Source organism: Rhinoraja longicauda, chromosome 42 (assembly GCF_053455715.1).
Source record: "Rhinoraja longicauda isolate Sanriku21f chromosome 42, sRhiLon1.1, whole genome shotgun sequence".
In the NCBI taxonomy this organism is placed as follows: domain Eukaryota; kingdom Metazoa; phylum Chordata; class Chondrichthyes; order Rajiformes; family Arhynchobatidae; genus Rhinoraja; species Rhinoraja longicauda.
Genome location: NC_135994.1, coordinates 1,918,014 through 1,941,850, shown reverse-complemented (window position 1 = coordinate 1,941,850; position 23,837 = coordinate 1,918,014). Strand labels below are relative to the sequence as shown.

The 23,837-nt window shown below is 38.9% G+C and overlaps 2 protein-coding genes across 6 annotated transcripts in view; both read left to right on the top strand.

The window, feature by feature from the left end:
* The window catches only part of LOC144612064 (zinc finger CCCH domain-containing protein 10-like), a 37,688-nt gene extending 21,297 nt beyond the window's left edge, over positions 1-16,391 (top strand). For 4 of the 5 annotated variants that reach the window (XM_078431594.1, XM_078431598.1, XM_078431595.1 and 1 more), the window contains one exon: positions 10,440-16,391. In XM_078431594.1, coding sequence (XP_078287720.1) covers positions 10,475-11,317 — 843 coding nt within the window. In that variant the 5' untranslated portion in view covers positions 10,440-10,474 and the 3' untranslated portion in view covers positions 11,318-16,391. Of the gene's footprint in view, positions 1-6,184; positions 6,231-10,439 lie in introns of all 5 variants that reach the window. The other variant, XM_078431596.1, reaches the window with a different exon arrangement.
* Positions 1-22,487, top strand: part of LOC144612062 (zinc finger CCCH domain-containing protein 10-like) — a 74,024-nt gene extending 51,537 nt beyond the window's left edge. Inside the window, exons 3-4 of the transcript XR_013549609.1 lie at positions 19,806-19,856; positions 20,553-22,487. The gene's annotated coding sequence lies outside the window, so the exon portion shown is untranslated. The remainder of the gene's footprint in view (positions 1-19,805; positions 19,857-20,552) is intronic.
* The last annotated feature ends 1,350 nt before the right edge of the window (positions 22,488-23,837 follow it).

The following is a 23,837-nucleotide window of genomic DNA, read 5'->3' as shown; positions in this document are numbered from 1 at the left end:
GCTGACACTTCGGCTTTTCCCTCAATATGCCAGAGGTTCAATTTCCATTTAGCTGCTATTTTTCTTTTTCAATGTTGTCTACCTCATGCGAAAGGTAGTGAGTCGCATAGGGCAGATTGGGTATGGATATTCCTATTCCGCATATTCCTATCTGTGAAAGCTACAGATTAACCAGATAGATTTCCAAATCACAAATTATTTGTGTGAATTTTGAATAGGTAGTCCTGGCACTGATACTTGTGGCACACTGCCTTCTATCGTCTGCCATTGTGCAGGGATCAAAGGTAACTACTTAAAACTGTTAACTTTGTAGTTAAGTGTACTCCATATTGGCATTGGACTAGAGTCCCATATCGGCCAAAACAGGCTTGACATTAATTTCTCTAAAAGGCATTATTTTCACATCAATCTTGGCAACTGTAGAAGGCCTTTTTTACATATTTTCTAAAGTTTGATTTAATTTTCCTGTTTATTGGTTTGAGTCCAGTTAATAAAATTGCCTAACCATATCCATTTCATAAAACTAATGTTAAATGTCTGGTATCAGATGCTGTTATCCTTGAGTCTGTAACTTCGACTTGTTCTCCCCAATGTTCCTTCCTTTCACAAACATCGATTAACTTTTGTAACGTGTGCTGATGGCACTTTGTTGTACCCTCTATTTACACATGATTTCGAAACTGCCTATCTGTAGAATGAACTTAAATGGCCTGCGGTTTAAAAGTTAGCTTAAAATAAACTTTCAGCTTACTCTACAATTTTCTTTTCCTGTCTCCAGCTGCATTCTTGATTTGAATCATAAGGTTTACAGTCAAAACACAAAGTACTGGAGTAACTCAGCAGGTCAGGCAGCTTTTGTGGAGGGAATGGACAGGCAACGATTTGGGTTCGGACCCTGCAGTCAGCCTTGTGAATTCTTCAGCTAGGCTCAACTTTTCTATATTCTATATTAATTCTTCCACATGTGCAACTTTGTTCAGATCTGCCATAATACTTCCTATTCTCCAGTCCCTATCTGTACTTTACCTCTAGACCTCAATTTTCTCTTTGCCAGTCACTTTGGCCCACCATGCACAATGTTGCTTGCGCTCTCTACCATTATCTTCAATGCTGGGCCTTTCTCATTTATGATCACTGTTCTTGTTTATGAAATGTTTCTGGCCAGCTCCAATGATTTGCTTTGCCACTACCATTCTACCCCTCAATGCCCCAATTAATCTCAAAGACTGGCCATAAGGAGTCCATACAACATTGTAAAACCCATCCATCAGTCTCGGGAACATTTAATGATATATTGGCTTTCTTAAAGCATTTTAAGGGTATATTAGAAAAAGTGCTGATTTGGAATCAAGAGCATAGAGTTTGGATAAGCTGATTTACTTTCTATGGAAAATGGGAAATTGGCCATGAATAATGAAGTCAGGAAATGATATGGAAGTTTCAGAGGCAGAGATGGATGAACTTGTGTGTATTGTGATGAAGAACATACAAGGCCAGATGATTGGTTGAATTGAATGCTAAGGCTGCAAAATGTTGAGAGGGAAAGTTACTTCTGTAGAAGCTCTTACTGTGGATAGGTGAGAATAGAACTAAGTGAGGCGAATCCGATGATTTAAAAGCTAACCTTTGCAATGTTGGAAATCTGAAATAAAATAATGTTGGAAATACTTTGAAGGGGGGACTGTTTTTCTGAAGTGAACAACGCTTAACATTTTCTGGCTCAGCCTGCCCAATTTCATTTCTAAAACTAATTAACAGGCAGTGCAGAGGATGAGGAGAAACAATATACTGATATTCACAATGTTAGTAACTGGTTGGATCTTTTTGGTATATGAATGGCATAGGCATTCTGGAGACTGTACTAAATTTGCATCAGAAACGTGAAGGGACATGTATGTGAGGAGAAACCAGTTACAATGCCAACTAGTGCACAGCAAGGAAAGGATTTGTTGCAATGGGGTCAACAGTTGAGTAAACTGCTGTGACAAAGTAGAACTGAAATTGCTCAATCTCCCTCTTCATGACGCTTCTCCCCCACATCTACAATCGATTGTAATTATAAGCAGGTGACACTAAGGTACCAAGCGCAGGCTCGGTGATTGTTTCGCTCAACACGTTCGCTCAGTCCGCTTTAACCAACCTGATCTCCCGGTGGCTGAGCACTTCCACTCCCAGTCTGACCTTTCTGTCATGGGCCTCCTCCAGTGTCATAGTGACAATAGACAATAGGTGCAGGAGGAGGCCATTCGGCCCTTCGAGCCAGCACCGCCATGCAGCCCACCGCAAATTGGAGGAAAGGCACCTCAAAGTACTCCAAAGACGTACAGGTATGTAGGTTAATTGGCTGGGTAAATGTAAAAATTGTCCCTAGTTGGTGTAGGATAGTGTTAATGTGCGGGGATCGCTGGGCAGCACGGACTTGGAGGGCCGAAAAGGCCTGTTTCCGGCTGTATATATATGATATGATATGATATGATATTTCGCTTGGGCAGCTTACAGCTCAGCGGTATGAACATTGATTTCTCCAACTTTAGATAGTTCCTCTGTCCCTCTCTTCCCCTTCCCAGTTCTCTCACTGTCTTCCTGTATCCACCTATATCCTTTCTTTGTCCCGCCCCCCCTGACATCAGTCTGAAGAATGGTCTCGACCCGTAACGCCACCCATTCCTTCCCTCCAGAGATGCTGCCTGACCCGCTGAGTTACTCCAGCATTTTGTGATACCAGGTGACACTAAGGGATCAGTTAGACCAGTTGAACGGTATTTGGCTACGGTCTGCCTATTGTATAAATAGTAATGCTTCCTGAAAATGATTTGATTCCTTCAAGTGCTGTCAAGTTTTCCCCACAAAAAAGGCTAAAACATTATCTGTTTTTATAAAAAGCTGTACGAGGTAGACTATAGTGCCCACACTGATAGAAAACGAGTTTGTTTCAAGCGTTGCAACATAAAGTTAACTGCAGATGTAGACCTGAAAACTTGGAAGTAATAATGTTTCACTAAAGTGAGACTTGAATAGTGAAGGAGTTACCTGTAAAAGTAGATGGCAAAGCTAAGTTCACCACTTCAAATGAGACATCTGGTAAGAAAGGGTGGTGTACCTATTAAATGTGCATTGAAATGATACAAATTTCTTGTCCCCATAATAACCATTTCTAAAATAATGCTACTTTTATTAACAAATGAATTTCAAATTATGTTGCGGCTGCTGGGATGGGAGTGCCAACATAAATCATTATTGCATTTCTTGTTCCTGGCTTCAGAAGGGAAATCAAAACTGCAGATCAACCTGAATGGTTCACTATTTTTGAGAGCTGAATTTGGCATTTATTTGTCGACTTTTCAACTGTTTCATATATTCTGTCTGAGACAGATATCTGGAGCAACAGCTAGTTGCCGTGTTATAACCAGCCAACTGATGAATCACCATGCAAACCAGAAGAAATGTACTTCAATCTCTGCAGCTTAATGCAGTGTGGTATATGGCATTTACTCAGTCATGCAGCATGGAAACGGGCTCTTCGGTCGAGTTTGCTCATGCTGATCAAGGTGCCCCATGTACTCTAGTCCCATATGCCTGCGTTTGGCCCATATCCCGCTAAACCTTTCCATCCATGTACCTGTCCAAGTGTCTTTTAAATGTTTTAGAACGGAACCTCAAGAGTAGTTATGGTTTGTGGATCTCCATTCTGGTGATTCATATTGTGTACATTAAGAACACTTTGCGAAGTCAGCCTTGATCTAGTAGGTAACGCTCTAACCTCTGAGTAAGAAGGTTGACAGTTCAACTCCACTGCAGAAATTTGAAAGCAAGAATCTAGGTTGATATTACAGTGCTAATGTGTGCTGTCTATTGGAAGAGCGTAAACACATATCCTTGTCTACTTTCTCAAGTACACCTTAAAGATCCTAGTGCTGTTGAATTGGAGTTATCCCACTATCCTTGTGATTATTTATCTTAATCAATATATATATATAACTAAAACCTTCATCTTGTATGTATTCATGTTCCTGAAATACCGGCAAAATGGTACACGATAGCGCAACAATTTTAGGCCTACCTTACCATTCGCCTGCGGTGTGCAGTATCAAGGTTTGTTATATTTTAACAGTAATTCACTTGATAAACTTTAATAAATGCGCTCTCACTTGCACCTTAATTTAGTTCACAAAGAAACTGACAAGTTACTAATGAACCTTTAGTAACAACGGGTCCACGGGTCGTCCAGTAACATGTAAAATCTGATTATCATATTGATGCTTGAGCTAGTTTGTGTATCTGCTGCAGTATTTTCTACATTGCAACAGAGTATACGTTTTGTAAATAAACTTTGGGACTTGCTGCAACATTAAAAAGGTTTATGTAAACATCAACTTTTGGGGTAAATTGGGATAGATTTGATCTGAAGTTTCAATAATCAATTGAAGCAAAACCATTCATTAGATTTTCCCAAACTACCCAGAACATTGGGATAGGAAGTTTAATTACATTTGAAGACCAGGATCATCAATTGTAGCAGAAAGCTTACATTTATTTAAGTACACTATACTACTAAAATTAAAACAATCTTTGCCTTGTGTCCAAAAACCAAAATCACGTTTCAAATAAAAAGTACAGTACAAAGCCAGCAAATTGGCCTCTTTCAAGACCCTGAATCATGTATGGGCAGACCAAAAGGACTGCATATTTTCTGTCCTATCACATGCGGGTTTTGGGCATGGTGGTGGCAAGCCATTTTGCCCTGTTCGTTCGTGGCCAGCTAATGTGCCCAGAGTCCATTTCAGGCCTTCCAGGTAGTCCATTTCTTCTCCACTTCTGTTATAAGTAACTAGTTGCCCCACTGGCTCAGCTGGGACCATTATCTGCAAGTTGCATCTCCCACAACACCTTTTAGGCAGTAGTGTTGGTTCACTCTTGTGATGAAGTTCCCATGGGACTTTCTGCAGCAGTGTGACCACATTGAGGACATCTTGGTTAATTATTTCCTTTCGCTGCAACTGGCTGCAGACCTCCAGTTGCCTGCTTTTGCTATTCATTGGATTAAGGCAGCCATTATTGATTCTAGCTATCATCTGGCATCCCAGAGTCTTTTGTTTTGGTGTTAGCAGAATATTTCCACACTCGGAAAGACTAGCATGCAAGCCCAAATCATGGGTGAATGTGCTCTCCCCACATACTCAGTGAGTGGTAATAGCGGACACAAAAGACTCCAGCACCATGATTCAGATTATTTTTACCCTGCTGAGGCTCGCATTTAAAACATCGCAAATTGGTAATGTGACAGCTGTAGTGCTTGACTATTTTGTTGTTTTCTGCATCATAACCTACAGAGGCTATAAAATCTAGTTTTCTTATTCATCTGGGATCTGGGCTTAGCTAGCAATATCAGCATTTATTGCCCTTGAGAAGGTGATGGTGAGCCACAACTGTGAACCCTTGCAGTCCTGTTAAGGTTCTCCCACAGTACTGTTGGGTAGGACATTCCAAGATTTAGACTGATGCAAAGCTGATGATTTTGGCCAATGCAAGGCTGATGATTTTATCGGCCAACAAATTTCATTATGGCTTATACCTTTCTAAGAAACTTCTGGCATCCAGTTGAGGAATAGCATTTTTTAAGGTTTTATTTTCCAGTTCTTTTTCTACCACATCTTTACCCATGTATTAATGCGTTTTCCTTGTTGCCCACTGATTTCTTCATCTTTGAATTTGCCATCTTCCCTGTTTTCCTTTTGGTCAAGAATGTCTGCTTGCAATATTTTGTGAAATGTGATGAGTTTTTCATTATGCTCATTCCTCAGACTTGCAGCCATTGTTAATAATGAACCACATGGTTGTTTTCACACTAGAGTTCAATAATGTGCTATTGTTTATTACACTTTGTTCTGGTTACTGTGAAAAGTGTATGTATCAAATGAATGGTGTCACTAGTGTGCTGAAAGGGAAAAGCTCATGGGCGACATCACCAAAATGAAACATCAGAAGGGATTGCGTCCATGTAGGTAACCTGGACTCACTCCTGAGGATTAAGGAGGATACTGTTATTTGAAGAATGAGAGACCAAACAACGTAGGTAACACTACTTATTTATTTTGGAATGTGCCATGCTATGTTTCAAATAGATTATTAAGACCGTTAAATACCTAGATGGTATAACATGTCTTTTTATTACTATGAAAATTAGGTCCAATGGAGCATTCACAGAGCAGTTCTCAGAACTTTGTAAGAAAGTAAGTGGAATTTTCAATTTTGTGACACTGCATTTTTAAGAGGTTCAAATGTTATGTCTCGTTCAACGTTTATTTTGAGTTTTCTGGTTTGCCTCGCTCGTACAGAGTGAGTAATGCAAGCCATGGCTGGTGAGTCCTGGACAGTTCATGATGAAGTGAAGAGAGATTGCATGACTTGAGCAGATATATGGGTGCAGACTTATTGGGATAAATGACCTTCTGTGCTTCAGCAGTTTATTATGCTAAATTTATTTTATTTCTCAGAATTTATTTTGTACAAGTTTGCAACCTAAGTACAAAACTTTAAACTGATTGCTTTTTATTTTTTATGGGCTATTGGCACCTGATACAAGATGAACTGCAGATGCACATGTCGTATTTGTATTTTTTTTTAATGATGTGTTAAGAATTTTTGTAATCAAGCATGTGGTTTTTCTTGTGCATAATTTATTTTAAATAAATTTATTAAAAAAGAACAATGATGCAATCTTTCCATTTGGGCATGACACAGAACATCTATCTGTTCAAAATGGTAAACAGATCGGGCTGAAATTTTCCAATTACTGAATAGTAATTATGAATAGCCCATGTCAGATTGCTTTTCAACTTTGGTGAGTTGAAAACACAGCAACTCACAAATAATTCTGGTTTTGTTTTTCTCTCAGTACACCTGATCCTTTATGGCCAGTGCAGCTTTTTGCCTTCCCTAAAACATAAGGGACTTTGTCTCCTCGGATTATGGTGGGTTCTATTCATTATTATTTAAGATGAGGTCCATGCTTGATGTTGAATAGACTCAAACTAGTGATCTTGAGGAGTTAACATTTTTGATTCAATTTGTCAAAATACAATGTTACTTGGGAATGTAATACAAATAGACAATGGGTGCAGGAGTAGGCCCTTCGAGCCAGCACCGCCATTCAATGTGATCATGGCTGATCATCCACAATCAGTACCCCGTTCCTGCCTTCTCCCCATACCCCCTGACTCCGCTATCATTAAGAGCTCTATCTAACTCTCTTGAAAGCATCCAGAGAATCGGCCTCCACTGTCCTCTGAGGCAGAGAATTCTACAGATTTACAACTCTCTGAGTGAAAAAGTATTAATAGTTTTTGTGCTTTGTAAACAATATACCAAATTTAAGTTCCTATTTTTGGCATTATATTTGATTTTTTTAAAACAAATTTAGGCTTTTATCGAGTTTCTGCTTACATGTGCACTGAATATTTGCGCAAAAGAAGCAAATGGAACAAAATAATAAAAGCCACTGTCCTTGTGTTTGTTTTTTTTTCAGATTCTGTTTAAACTTGACTTCAACTGTTGTTACCTTGCTCACTGCTGTTCTGTCTCCCCTATTTGTTTCCCTTTTATTAAAACCCATTCATGAGATATGGGTGTTGTTGCCATGACCAGCATTAATGCACATTCCTGACTTCAACCCAATGCTCTCGTCAGGGCTAAAAGTGCTTGTTTTAAACACAAGCCTATAATTGGGTATTTTCAGAATCTCCCAGGTATGAAAACTTACGAGACCATAGAGGTAACAGTCCATATGGGTTATACTGCATTTCTGGAGCTGGTGCTTTTAGTTCAACAACATACTTCTTAAATTGGATGCAATATCCTTTTTGGTGGCAAACAACTAAAAAGGTCTGTGCTAGCGGCAATGAGCAAAACTGCCAATTCTGAATAGCATCGGCTGTGCGCAAAACAAAAGATTAATTTATAGCAATCGACTGGCAAGCAACTAACATCTGCATCAGCGGCTATGAGCAAAAGCAGTGTTCGTTCTTGATAGCATGATGCGCAAAAAAAAAAGGACAATTCTAACGATGCTCTTGCAGTTGAGAGAGAGTGCCTTCTTTAGAAATGATAATCCATCAGTTAGTGGAAAAGCAAACAATGCATCATCCTGGTAAAAGTTTGCAATAAGTTATATCTGAGAAAGATATTAATGTCACTGGTAGTAAAATATGAGAATGAGTTCAATGTTTTTGGCAGAGAGCACAGTTGGAACTAGGCCGACAACTCTGCAGGTGGCGCTTTGAATGTGTGCTTACCTAGATCAAGAGTTTGTAAATTTATCCCCTTTTTTTGCATTAAATTAAGTCACTAAATCTAAATGCTCCGTTCTGTGTGAAGCATTTATTTATTTGTGTTTATTTACTACCTTTCTATATTTTGCAATAAAATGTGCAGCTGTCTTGGAACATGCTTCACCCCAGTGCTGGTCTGAATTATTTACAAAATCCTGATAATTTCTTCCTGCTTCTCTACCTTCCTTAAATGGTAGGTTTTTTGGAACTACAAAAATGTATGGATCATGGTGGGGACATGAATGTGGTATTGAGCCTTATGCGCAGACTTAGAATCACGATTCGGATTGGCACTGCTGTGCAGAACTTAGAGAGTATTAAATAGTCAGAAAAGTAGCCTTTGGTTTCTATATACTAAATTATAGGCTTCTCCATCTGTTCTGGGAGTAAAAGATGCTATCCCTCTAACGTTGACTCTGACATTGAGTTATCTAAACATCAGAGTCAATATTTAACTTTCATCAAAGCTTAGCAAAATGAGATTAATTGGCCATTAAACATCTTTGCTGTTAGACTTTGTGTGCAAATTGGCTGATAACAAGAGGGAAAGGCACCATACCAGGCTATGTTTTCTTCCTTTCAGCGAAGTTACTTTATGATGCGAATAATTATTTTGCCGGCTATGTTATAGGAAAATATTACAGTTTCTATTGAGGATATATCACACACACAAACAAATATTTTTTTTCCTGCTGAAAAAATGAAAGAAAATCAAAACTCCAGTCTGACAATGTTTTCCAACTATCAAAATGAGTATTTGCGGAGAAGAGTTGAGAGCTCCTGTTTACCCAACTTTCCTATCGCCATTCCCTTTGGTCACAAAGTTTCAATAATCAAACGATCATTCTCAAAGATTATTTATTTATTTACTTTTATATTGCATAGTTATTGTGTAGCAAACCAACAGGAATGGGACTTAGTGTCTGCCAGATAAAAGTTGTGGAAATGTTACGGTTGTTGTGAATTATTTGCAGTAACTCCGTATAATTGAGTGTCAGTCTGTTGGCACGTTGCATCTGGGCATCAGAATTAACCACAAACTCCTTTGTGCAAAATAGAATTAGGTAATGAATTTAATTCCCGTTTTCTTGAAATATTTACCTTTCAGAGAAGCATGAGACCTTCTGCGAGGAAATGGAGGAAGAAAGCCTAAAATTAAATGGCTTAATTCAAAAGTTTCAATTAGTATTTTCTTCCTGCGTTTTTCTGCCAGCTCTTTCCATATCAGCTGTTACCCCTTTTTGATATCTAAAAGACATCCATGTGTAAAAAAGGCACTGTCTTAGTTATGAACTTTATGGCAATAGTTTAAAACTTAATACTTTGTATATCCTGGGTAAATTTCAGGCTGCCCAAGCTCACTGCGTGCCTCCTGCACTTTCAGTTTGGAATTATGTTGATGAGGTAAACTGTAATATTATACTAGAAAGGATAATTAACTGTTAGTAAAATTTGCACTTGTAACTCGCAAAAATAAATGCCTAAAATGATCGAAATCAAAAAGAAAAAACGTAGCTTTTCATTTATAACCTCTTTTGTTCCCATTCTCTCAGCTGTTCCTACCTAAATGGAACATTTTATCTAATGCATTTGAACCTTAAAAATAAAGCGCTGCAATTAAAACTTAGTTACGTTTGTACTCTTGGATCTTCTAACCTGCTCGGGAAATGGGGGGCAAACTTCAATAAAATAGTCCTCTGATAAGAATGGTTTTTAATAAAGAATTGGTTTTCTAGACAATTGAGAGGCCAGTACTCTAAAGCTTAAAACGGCCATAAATATCACGCTTCTTTTTAACTGCAAATTTCTCGTACAAATACAGAAACCTGCTGCATAATAAATGAAACTGAGTTCACACTCTGATTTTTTTTTTAAACTTGGTGCTGCTCAAAATGGCTAATAAATTTGATGTTGAAGCTTCGTGCAAACACCTTAATGCTCATGCTTTTACAAAACAAGGCAGCTAACTTGCATAAAAAGTGCTTGCAATTTGTGTATTTTCAATTAAGTCATCTTTGGGTTTTTGGTGTGGTCGAGGGTGGGATGCGAAGATGACCCACACTTTTGTGGTCGGTCCTATTGTCTCTGACATGATTCATTTTTCTTTTGCAGTTGTTTGTTGAGCAGCGCTGAAATAATCGGTAAAAATGGCAGACAATAATGTTATTAACAATGGCAAAGACGAGGCTGGCCAGAGCACGGAAGATGTTTGCCGGGACTACCTGCGCAATGTCTGCTATCGCGGCAAGACCTGCAAGTACCTCCATCCGGATATAAATGAGGTACATGACCTAGGTGTGAAAAAGAATGAGTTTGTCTTCTGTCATTATTTTATGAATAATGTATGTACCCGTGCAAAGTGCACATTCATACATGGGACAGCAGACGATGAGGAATACTACAAAAAAACAGGGGAACTTCCCTTGCATTTGCGCTCGAAGGTGGCTGAAACCTATGGTCTCTCAGTTTCTGACCTCCCTGCTGATAAAGGTGAGATCCCAGTATGCCGTGACTACCTTAAAGGTGACTGTCAAAGAGGCTCAAAGTGTAGGTTCCGGCATTTCAAACGTGACAATTTAGAACCTGATACCAAGCTGACTCGAGATCCTCCAATTACTCAACCGGTACGCAAATATGAGCGTTTGGATAATGATAGTGGTATCAATTGCTATGAGTACGACCACCGTTTGAAGAGGAGAAAGTTGGAAGGGTTTGAGTTTGAAGTCTATGAATATGATCTCACAAGTCGGCGATCGGTTGACTCTGGATACCTGGAGGAGGAGAACATTATGTTGCGAAACCGAAATGAGGAACTCAAGAAACAGGTGTCAAATTTGATGGGCAACAATGAGGTCCTTTTGGAGCAGAATGCATTTCTCCGTAACCAGATCAAGGCCGCAATGCTGAACGCTATGCCCACAACAACAACAACCGGGAGATATGGTCACTGCACTTCTCCGGGAGTTAAGACAAGGGGACTTTGGGAGTAAATTGCTTCCAAAATTGCAAAATAATTAACATCTCAGCACTGATCCTATATGTTTATGTCTTTTCTCCTGTGACTTTGAATGAAGTTGGGGGGAAGGTGGGGAAAATATTCTTGGAATATTGAAATCCCAAAATAATGTTTATTGCTTCAAAATATCCAGTCAAGGTACATACCAAGTTTCTTGACAAGTTGACATGGCTACGCAAGAAGCATCAAATGAGTTTTTGTTGAAGTAACATTTTTCTTGATGCTTGCAACAATAGCTTAGTTAACTTGGGTATATGTGTTAGTTCGAAGAGGCATTGAAGAGCTAGTGCCAAGTAGTTGCCCAACATAGGTCACCATCATAGAAAATAAATATCATGTGCAGAATCTGAGTAGTTTGCTGAGGAATAAGTTTCTGAACACACTTTTTGTAAAAAGTAATTTACAAGACAAAGTTTTATGACAATACGTTCTGCTTAAGTGAGTTGCCACAAACTTTTTAATGGTGATCTAGTTTAGTGTATGTGGGATCAGAATGGTTGTGTCCATGCTGCCTTTTGAATGAGCTGAACAGACTTTAATGTTCCAAGCTGTCACTGAGTCAATTGGAACAGCTTCTAATATGTCTGAGGCACTAATACAAACTATTATTGCAAAGGAATTCTGGAATTACCCAGAAATGTAATGATACAGAACTGCAGTACGTTTTCTCTCAGTTGCGTTGCCTTAAACAGTGTGGCTGGCATGTAATGAAAGAAAATGATATAGGCTATCCCCATTTTGTCCAAAATTGACACGTCCTTTTATGAATAAAAATGTGCATTACAGCATCCATTTATTTTTTTAAAAATTGGGGGGTGGGGGGGGGCAATATGCAAATCCTGGGTTGCATTGAGCAATATTCTCCCAAGCCCCAGGTAAAACTTGCAATCCTTACTGTGAAAGACAGTAGTCTTTCCCTTGCCTTCCCACTCCACCCACCCTGCCCATCTAGTACCATCACCAACCCAACCACATTTCACAACTTTTAAACCACAGCAACACCGGGAATGGTCTTGCTGGTTAAATGAGTAGGCTCCAGATGCCATGAAATGGAAAAGTCATGAGAATTTGCAATTCTTCAGTTGCATTGGAATAAATGCAAGTATGCAGTGACAATTCTGATTAAGTGAAATCTGGTGTTGTCACTATTCAGTTCTAATATTTTAGACTGTCCATCAAATCAAAATAACAGGAAATAAAATGATATCTAATAGTCAAACAGTTTTGTGCACAAGATACTGGATCATCATATGGCAGTATTATTATGTTCCAGTTCTATTTGCTAACCGATCTCTTGGCCTCATTTAAGAAAGCAATCATACTAGAGACAGGGACAGAGCTTGTTTGCATGAAGGCGCATAATGTCACTGCTTGAGAGGTACATAATAATCATGATCAGTCTGAAGTAGGGTCTCGACCCGAAACGTCACCCATTCCTTCTCTCCCGAGATGCTGCCTAACCCACTGAGTTACTCCAGCATTTTGTGTCTACCATCATAATCATACTTTTAGCCAAGTATCTTTCGCAACATACGAGGAATTTGATTTGCCACTTTCGGAACAAATATTTTTTATGTTTTGAATATATGACAAACTACTGCTTAATACTGAAAATTCTCCCTCCAACTAGTCTTGCGCCACCTTGTGTGAACTTGGCGAATGGGAATATTTGTTTGCTTGTGAATTGTTGGGAACAATATTATTAATCCTTTTCCAGCCAAGAAAGACAGCCCCAGCCTTTGAATTTAAAGCGTAAAATACATTTGTGGTGCTTTTTCTTTGAAGGTCAAAACTACCCAGCCAATGTGTTTTTAGCTAATGTCAGTCAACTTGGCATAGATCCAAGGTGCCCTGGAACTTGTCTAAGATAAAACAAACATTAACTAAAATATCCAGAATGTAGTTTCTTAAAAGTATTTTCTGGGGTTAAGAGATCGCTAACTTCTGACAAAGTGGCTGTGATACTCAATAATTAAAAACTAGTGCTTGAGATATATTGTCATGAAAATGACTTTTCTCTTATAACTCTCAATCATGTTAGTTGGCACCTGTGAAATTGTTAGAATTCTATTATTTTATTGCCATTTTACTATGCTAGTTGTGGTAGATTAATGCAAAGGGGGATGAGGGCATGAGGTAAAATGACTGCATTAAAATTGTGTTTATGCATAATAATTATTAATGTTAAATGCATAAATCTGAATAATGATAAGCCACATTTTTATCTTTTTGGGTTCTATCTTTTTGCAATTTTGAGTTTGCTATTCCAAACATTAATGAGATATTGATGCACAGAAATTATTTTCTGACTTTGATCCTGCAAATGGAGGCTAGTCTGGACATTACAGGCATTTGAATTGCAGATATGCACTTTTGTGCCTTTGTATTTTGTGGCTGGAAAGCTTCAAATGCATGTGTGTACGAGTGGGGGGAAAAAAGACTTGCAGGTAGTTTCAATAGATTTTTTACTCTTGCATACAAAATAACGTTTGTTTAATACCTGCCTTATACTAAATTGTTGTTGCCTAATTCTAGAACCACCCTCCATACAAGCAGTTTAAAAATACAGGTTTCTGAAAGTTGATCAGTGCATGTATAGTGAAGTGATTTTTTTCAATTATTAATGCATGGTCGTCTTATTTTTGTACCATGTGCTCTTATCAGAGATGGGTAGATTAATGTTCAGCTATTACTTTATAAATGAATTGCTAGAAACCACCCAACTGCAGCTCCACCATTAGCTGAGAAATGTTAAGGGACATTATTGGAGAGGGGAAGACTTAAAATGTTGTTGAAGTGTATTTGTTTTGAATAATGCTTGGAGGGTGGCTATATAAAGCAACTCCCCAATATTGACCCCCTCACGTAGTTGGAAGTCTATTGGCCTCTTGGAAATGTTAACACAGCCGGCGACCAACAGCTGCCAAACCTATCTTCCAGAAGCATATCAGTTCTGAAGGAAATGGATTACTTGAGTTTTACTGATAAAAAAATGTACTACTATGATACAAATTGAGAAATATGGTGATCTTGTGGATCCTGATACTGTAGACAACGTGGATAAAAGCTGGTCAGGGGTTGGGGCTACATGGCCATTCTTTGCAAACTGCTACTTAATACAAAATTAGGAAAGATTTGTGGTGTAGATCCAAACTGGTTGAGATGGTCAAACTTATTTCATGGAGAACTTTCATAGGCAGAAAAGGGAGAATTTTTCCATTTCATCATTCAGAACCAGGTTTCAAATCGGGTCCCGAATACTCCCGCTAATATCAAATACCATTATATATGATGGCTCCAAAGCGTCCCAACCCGAAACGTCACCTATCCACGTTCTCCGGGGATGCCGCCTGACCCGCTGAGTTCCTGCAGCATTTTGTCTTTCCTTGTTAAAACCAGTATCTGATTTCTATACTACGGTCTGCTTCAGTCCCACTTTGTGGTCTCTGATTAGGTGTGGTTTTAGGCTTCAATAACTCCCTACATTTTAGGGATAGATTTTAACCCCAATTACAATTTATACCAAAATACATAAGTCAGCCTATTTTCTTGTTGGTGATCTCTTTCATGACACACACATCTGTGGGAAAAGATTTAGGATCTGACAAGATTGCATTTGTAAGACTCATCATGTGGCGCAAATTTCATATTCACCAAAAAGCAGCAATCAAAAGCATATAACACTCCAGCCTCAAATGTCTGTGCCGCGGAAAATGCCCATTTAGAATAAAGTAGGTTTCACAATAACATGAGAAATTCTGGTTGAGTCTTGTACTCCTTCGTGAATGACTCTTCCCATAGGCACATTTAACACCCACCTGTACATGGGTCCATCTACACACATGCTATTTTGGAGACATGTCAGAGAAATCATTTGATTTCCCCAGCTTGTTCCATCTCCTCCTATACATTACTATAATTCTTGCTCCTGTTTCAACTTTTCTTCTTTTATCAATCCCAGCCTTTATTTTGCTATGGAGCACCTTCATTTATGTAGATCTCTGCTTACAATATTTTTGGGGGCTTGTTTGCGCTATGAAAATGTGCAGTTTTACCATGCCAAGAGGGTTTGTGTCCCAATCGACTCTGTTAATGTGCATTAAGGTGCAAAAGATGCAGACAATCAGATGGCACAGAAAATAAGTTGAACATTTTAAAAGAAGATAAACATGATAGTTGAAAGGGAATATTGAACTCAACACAAAAGGTAGCATGGAAGGAAAGGCAAGGATTGAGTGGTAAGCAGTATTCGACTGCAAGTCAAAATTAAATCACAACATATATTGCCCCTTTAATGCCAGTGCATTGTTTCTGGGCGCACAATGATGTGAAAAGTATCAGCACAGCTCTGAAAGGTCCTGGATGAAAGCTAAAACTTAATGTTGGGAATAGGAATAATTTTGATTTTAAATAAGGTAAATTGGATTTTAAATAGCATTAAGCAACTGCTAATGTTGTGTGAAACATCCTGTTTTCTGTGACTGATATATGTGGGATGGTGATATCAGTCAACCATCTTCGACTTTGTTAATGCAAAAACATTGAGGTTATTTAGCATTTTTGACTGGCAAAAAACTCCGTCATATGTGTTTAGTATAAATTCATCTTGATGCTACCAACCTAAAAATATAATTTACCTGCGACTGAGTTTAAATCTAGTCTAGATAGGAGAGTGAATACTGTCTAGCCATTAATTTCAAGCCATTAACATTGTTTAATGTATTTTTAAGTCTGCTTAATACTTTTGGGTGAATGATTCCACTTAAAGGAAAAGTCACCTTCTTGTGGTCTTCAGTTTTCATTTGCTTCTCCTCTGTGAAGGAAGATGGCAATAAAGGCATGAAGAAAAATCCTACCTATGTCCTGACAATGGCTGTGTTTCTGAAAGGACTTATTGAGAGGAGCTGTAAGAAAAAAAGGACACTGTTTTCAAGGATTTAACTTCTCCAATTTGACAATGTTGTAAGTTTAATTATTGTGCTATATTGTATCTTGCCAATCATTCTGCTTCTGTATTATTTTGTCTTGAAATAAATCTGGACAAATTCTTCCTGCTCATTCTGTCATGTTGTATGGCTTGCTGGTGTGGTATTGTTCCACCTGGTGTCGGCAGGGAGGCAAGCTTTGTCACATTTTTCAGGAAGTAGCTTGTTGTGAACAAGTTTAAGAGCATAGATCAGGTCCAACTATTTGCATAAGGAAAACCACAAAGGACAGTGTTTACATGTGACTGTCTACGGTTGCTTAGGGAGATTTTAGTCCAGCCATAAAGACTACAAAATGATGAATCTGTCGCACCCAACACCAGGTATTATTTCAAAATTTACATTTTTCTCATTAGTTCCATGTGTTTTCTTTCTTGTTTAAGTGCGGGAAACACTGGCAATTGTCATCATGCTCGGCCATTCTGGGTGAACGCAATGTCCCCAAACAGAACTGTTTAAATAAAAATCAAGTAAATTCCTAGCTACCATAGGCTATCTTCTAACATTTTTTTAAAAGTATCAGATTAATTTAACTGATTTACTCTAAGCTTAGTTATATACCTATAAGATTTCTCAACATTCAAAAAGATTATAACCCCATAACTCTGAGTTACTTTTTGAAATACAGATACTTCATTAAAAAAATACTATACTACGGTGTTTCCCTTTTTAACGACTCCCAGGCCCCCGTGCAGTCTATCCTTGATTACGCAGACATACCTGTGATGAGCTCCCAATCATGTGCTGTTATATTTCTGTAGTTAAATGCTTGGACCATGGGAGAATTAATGTGGTTGAACTCTGTTTTTTTTTTTAAATCTCCTGGGAGTGTATCAATTAGCATAAGGAGTAGCAGGTTAATTAAAAGTATAATTTTCCTTCAGAAATGCCCCCGTTTAGACAGTTGATTATTTAGAAGTTTGAATACATTTCTCATTCAGATGACAAATCAATGTTTTAAAGTTAAACTATGTAATGACCCGATGGGGTTGCACTAAAATTGTGTGGGGGGGGTGTCTCCATCACAACATCGGGACAGTCTCAAGGTGGGTAACCTTTTTGTTTTAAAATCCGGTGTAAAAGTGCAAAAAGTCATGCAAAAGTGTCCTGCTTTATATCTTTATCAACTGAATTTCATGGAGCTTCAAGCCTCTTAAAAGTTCAAATATGTATTTGTTCAATCCTGTTGGTGATGACAGATTTTCACATTCTGATTTTTGGGTTTAACCACCATTGAGGTAACAATGTTAAAAGTGGCCCTTTCCATCCTGTGAACTTTGAGATCAGTTGGTAGCACTCCAGCCTGACTGAGAAGGTTCCATCACTGGTGTAAAGGGGTTTCAGTCCTTGGTGAGTGGACACAAAAGATGCCATTATTTGAAGAAGAATAGGGACATGGCCTGGCCAACATTCCTTTCTCAAATCAATTGACCAAAGAATAATGAACTGGACATTCGTCTCATTTGCTGTGTGCAAAATGGCTGCTGCATTTGCCAGGAAATAATCACTGCTGCTAAAAATAATTCATCCATGAGGCTTTGGCGCTATATAAAATGAGTCCTTTAATAATGCTGATAAACAGGTTTAAAAATTGCCTCTTCACGTGGACTGCTCGGCTCTGATATTGTTGAGTATTCCTGAAACAAACATTGCAGAGACCTCGTAAGCATCTTTAATATCATAACATTATACAATTATTATGATATTACACAGTTCTATGTAGTTTTGGCTTTTTCCTCCCTATATTCTCAACTTCATCTTTATGCATTCTTCCTACTTTAGCATTTACCTTTATGTAAGCTGCACTAAAACAACGTTGATAAGAGAATTGTTGAGTTTTATCGAGTGAATTTATGTTTTCCTATGGCTCTGTGACTTGTGTGTTTTGGAGCAGGCACTATCTTGATTAAAGTCCATGCTAAGGCTGATTTTTTTAGCAGAATGAGACAGATCGTTGGAGTCTGCTCTGACCGGATCTGAATGAAGGAGCAAAATTTTGATGTTTTACAGCTGAATGCTTACGCCAAAAATTGCAAAGCTCCCAGCAAGATAATTATTAGCAATCAAGGTAAGAGCATGCGCAGAAAGAAAATATTTGTGTGGAATTCTGAGGGTTAACCACAAAAAAACATGTTTGGTAACAAATGGCAGATGAATTGCCAGAATAAAGGGACTCCTGTTTGCAGCTGTGAAACAAGTTTAGTGCATTAATTGGCGGCATGAACTTAGAACAGTAAAATGGCTGGCATATTGCAAACTGCCTGCATACATTCTTTCATCAAGCTGATACAGACAAATAAATTCTGAATCTTGAAGAGCTACTGGAAGGCATTGCTGGGAGGCCACTGATGAGAGCTACAACTCGCCGAGGCTACGGTGCCTGTCGTTATTGGATGGTAGAAAGGCAAAAGGCTGCTCTTGATTCTCTGTAGTCCCACAACTGGTGGAACTACAGTTTAATGGGATAAAATATGTGCTTATGCTGTGCTCAGAATAGTTGTAGGAATGCACTAATATTTCAATTTGAATTGTGCCACAGTTTACATAGTGAGGGGTTACTGACACCTGATGTTTTGTAAAGCCTGTAATCTAGAGGGAAAGATTAGGTTTTCACTGGGCAATAAATCAGCTGCAAATTACTTGCTTGGTGGGGAAAAAATGGAAAACCACAGTCAATCCACGAATGCTAATTGATTAGCCCATCTGTTCCTTTTGGGTATGGTGTCTCAGTGATGCAGCTGAATAGGAAGCATCCTAGTCCACAAGAAAAAGCTTAATGGGTAGGATGATCCTTGCTGCATAGGCAGTGTGTATGCAATTGCAGAAAACTGATAGTTTAAACTCCAACAATACCCTGGCTAAACTTTGTTCCTAATTCATGCATAAGGGAGAGGCATCCCCAGAAATGCAGGATATCTAATTTGGTAGAGTATTTGGTCAACTGCAAAAGAGAAATTGAGTGGGGGCAGTCATCATTTGATAACTTGCTTATTTATATTTTATAATTAAATTCATTAGTTATTTTAAGGATAAAGTGTCCATTTCCGCAGTGTTATTCCCAGACATTATTAAACTCCAGAAAGTATTAAAAACACTTGTGGGACTCGAGTTAAAGGCTTGTTTAAACATGAATGACATCAGTTTTTACTAATTAGAAATTTAAGCCCCAAATAAGCGACCCCAAATAAGCGAGTTGCTTTTCCAGTTGGATTGCTTGTTAAAATCACCTGTATGCACTTGTTTGATCAATCAGTTCCGAAAGGCTGCATAGTGTCAGCTTGCTTAGCTGTTCTTTTTAATCCCTGTCTATGGGTCTTCTCTCTTTCCTCCACGCCCCCATTCCCATTTGATAATTCGCCTCATTCTGTTTTTTCACATGTACTTGAAGCATTCTCTGACATTTACTTGTTTTTTGTCACTTTTTGTGTGAATAGCCTCTGTGTTTACACTTTTATAAATCTTACTTTTCCTTTCCAGGGCCTTGATTCATGTTGTATACAACTCCATGGTCACTGCATATTTGAAATGGTAAGTATTGGCACGGTGTATGAATTTGCCGGTGTCACAGCACAGATTATGCCCCAATCAATGTTCACATGCAAGTACATTGCTGTAGGGTTATGGATGTTGATAAGCTGAAGCCCTGGCTCTTATCTCGCCATCCTTAACACAAATCGCCTGTTATATTTGCCTTTGCAATAGTAAGCACACCTTAAAAGTGAACCATGGGATGTAGTTTTTTTTTTGGTAAGATCATGAGAATGTGAAGAAATCCTGTACAGAACTGCACCTGAGTCTCAGATGTGTATACTTTAGTTTGAACACAACATGCCTCTAATGCCCTTGTTCAAAATTGTTTGTATTAATTTTTTTATATCTGCTGAGAGGCATAGATGAAGCCTCATTTTAATGTTTCATCTGGAATATTGCATCACTACGATGCAGCACTCCATTAGTAGTGTACTAGAGTGTCAGCCTGGGTTGCTTTGCACAAGTCTCTGGAATGGGACTTGATCCCTGGATCTTCTGGCTCATGAGAGTAGGGCCTACTGAATCAGAGATGACTTTGTGCTTTTTTTATTCATTGATGTTAATTTAATATCAGACCTCATCATAAATTGGTTATTTTGGGTTGGAATTTAAGAGGAGAGTGAAATGCAAGGAAGAACTTGCATTTCATCTGTTGCAAGTTTCATACTTTACCATTTTCTTCTCCCTTTACAGTGCTTCTTCCTGCTTGATTGGCAGTTCCACAGGCACAGTGGCCAATGGCCTCTCTTTAATCTGGATGTGAATATTAAGGGCATCGCACACCTATTCTCGCATCCAACCACGTGACTAGAAAGCAAATGGGAGTTTTTCTTCTGTTTCCCTAAAGCATTGGCTCTAGTATTCTGTAAAGTCATTTTGCAAACTCGGGATATTCACTACCACTCCTTCAAGCTCGCATTGCGGACAAAAGTCTCATCTTCACACTTTGGATCCCCTGTGTTGTGTGGTATTGCCATTGTGCTCAATAGGACGCATTCAGAACACAACAGTTCAAATCAGGGGATCTGAGGTTCTGAGCCATCAGATGCTGCACCAACGTAATCTGCTCTGTCACATGTTTCTTATCATTACCACATAGCTGTGGACAAACCCATATTCAGTAAAAAGTGCTGGGAACAACATCAGGTGAACCTAAAAAAAAAACCTGCCACAATAGGGACAAGATGCATGCTGAACAGCTGAGGTGGCATCCTATAAACAGAAGGGTAATCCCACACTGTAATAGATTGTCACTGTCAAATGATGCTGGTTAATTAAAACACCTAAGAAAGAGGAGACTAGGCGGAGTACAGTAAGTGCTAAAGGAGAGGCTAAAGGTTCATGGCTGTTTTCACACACACAAATCCCAAGGTCCCCCTTGTTAATTAAGCCAGTTTTCATCCATCTTCAATTCTCTCTTCCCCCCCCCTCAAAGTATGCTCCAGTTCCTTGCTTAATGTTCATGATGCATTCTCAGATTCTTAGAAATAAAAGGGGTCGTTGCAGTATACATAGTGGTGCTGGTGGACTGGGAACCTGGCATAAGCTCTGCCCTTTGTTATCATTTGAAGGAATGAATTGCACCGCAGCTTGTTGTGGAGGGGTTGCCTGAGGACTGGCGTTTGGTGGGAAGGGACTAGTGCTGCAGACTCAACACTGAGATGTGAGGCTCAGGAATGCGTCTGGTGAGTGCAGACATTCCTGGGGACCGGCAGCAGCTGCTCCCATGTATTGACAGACCACATAGAACATGTGGTCTCCCTAATCACTGCTCATACATTTTGCATGGTGTTCACATACATGGTACATAGACAATAGGTGTAGGAGTAGGCCATTCGGCCCTTTGAGCCAGCGCCGTCATTCATTGTGATCATGGCTGATCATTCATAATCAATGCCCCGTTCCTGCCTTCTCCCCATACCCCTTGATTCCGCTAGCCTAAGAGCTCTATCTAACTCTGTTTTTAATGCATCCAGTGAATCTACCTCCACTGCCTTCTGAGGCAGAGAATTCCACAAATTCACAAGTGTGAAAAGAAAATCCTCATCTTGGTTCTAAATGGCCTACCCCTTATTCTTAAACGGTGGCCCCTGGTTCTGGACTCCCCCAACATCGGGAACATGTTTCCTGCATCTAGCATGTCCAATCCCTTAATAATTTTATGTTTCTATTAGATCCCCTCTCATCCTTCTAAATTCCAGTGAATACAAGCCCAGTCGCTCCATTCTTTCATCATATGACAGTCCCACCATCCTGGGAATTAACCTCGTGAACCTACGCTGCACTCCCTCAATAGCAAGAATGTCCTTCCTCAAATTAGGAGACCAAAACTACACACAATACTCCAGGTGTGGTCTCAATGTGGTATTAATTTCTTATTTCCAAATGTTCCATCAACTCCCTTCAAACCCACCATTGGTGACCGTAATCCATTTATCCGGATTGTCCTACACAATGTTATAGTTTATTTCTATTTCATTGTATTTATATATATAAAGGCTATTTTTATTAATTACGTTTCATTGTAATGTTTACAAAAATTATAATACTGAAAAAAAGATGCCAGCAGATAATCAATGTATCGTGGAATAATTGATTTGTTTATTTTTACAATCCTAAAGCCTGTGTATGCAATGATATTTTTTCTTGTTAAAATAAAGATATTTTTGAACTGGAGTCGGTATTTCAAGCACTTTATGCTGGGCACCTCTGCATGTTGACTGCCTAACGCAATAAAAATAATCAACTTCCAATTATGTTATGACTAATCAAACCACCAAAGACATAAAGCAGACCTTTCCTTTAGTTCCAAACTAACCCTCCAAACTTGGCACAAATTCTTAGAGTTGGTGCCATTCAAGCTGGAGTTGAATAAATGGCAGTGCAGTGTTCAGAGCAGGGTTCAGGAACATCACTGCCAGCCGTAGAAACAAGGGAGCAAGTGAGGAATTGTGCAAACAAATGGTCAGGGAAAAATCAATAATTTGCAGTTGCTAGAAATAAAATGTGCTGGTACACACAGCCAGTCAATCAGAATCTGCTCAGAGAAAAACTTAACCACTTAGTTTAGTTTAGAGATGCAGGCCCTTCAGCCCATCGAGTGCACACTGACCAGCGATCGCTGTGCATTATCACAAACCTACATACACTTGGGGCAATTTATACTTACACCATGAATACAAACCAAAGCCAATTAACCTACAAACCTGTACGTCTTTGGAGTGTGGGAGGAAACTGAAGATCTCGGAGAAAACCCACGGGGAGAACGTACAAACTCCGTACAGACAGGATCAAACACGGATCTCTACCGCTGCAAGAGCTGTTGGGCAGCAACTCGACAGTTGAAGAATTCATCAGAACTGGCAGAAAGTAAAATTTTGACTTGCAAAGTAGGGGGGAGAGGGTGGATAGGGCAAACGGAATATCAGTGAATGATAGATGCAAGGGTTGTCATTGGAATAGAATGTGGAGAGCTTCCATTTGATGGGGGAATTGGAGAGAGAGAATAAGAACAAAACCCATGAAATGAGGGCCATCAGAGAGTGAGAACACATAATGCAAAAGTTGTGAAGGGCAAGTTTCAGCCTGAACATACAATTGGCACATTATAGATTACTAATCAAATTGGTAAAAATTCTGGATAAATGGAAAATTTCAACAACAAGTTTAATGACCCGTTTCAAACATTTTCTGTACTCTGAAAAGTCCATACAGAAACGATTGATTTCCAGTGACTATTGCAGTGCATGGTAGGGACTTCCTGCCAGTGGAACATCGTAAAGTGAAATATATGGAATTGGGACCTGGGAGTCTGATAAGGGGGTAGAGATTGTAACAGCCTTTCGTATCTTTAGTCCAATTGAAAATGTGTCAATGAACTCAACCACATAAATGAGCTTTCATAAGTCATAGAAGCCGAATTAGGCCATTTTGCCTATCCAGTCTGCTCCGTCATTCGATCATGGGTCTTTCCCTCTC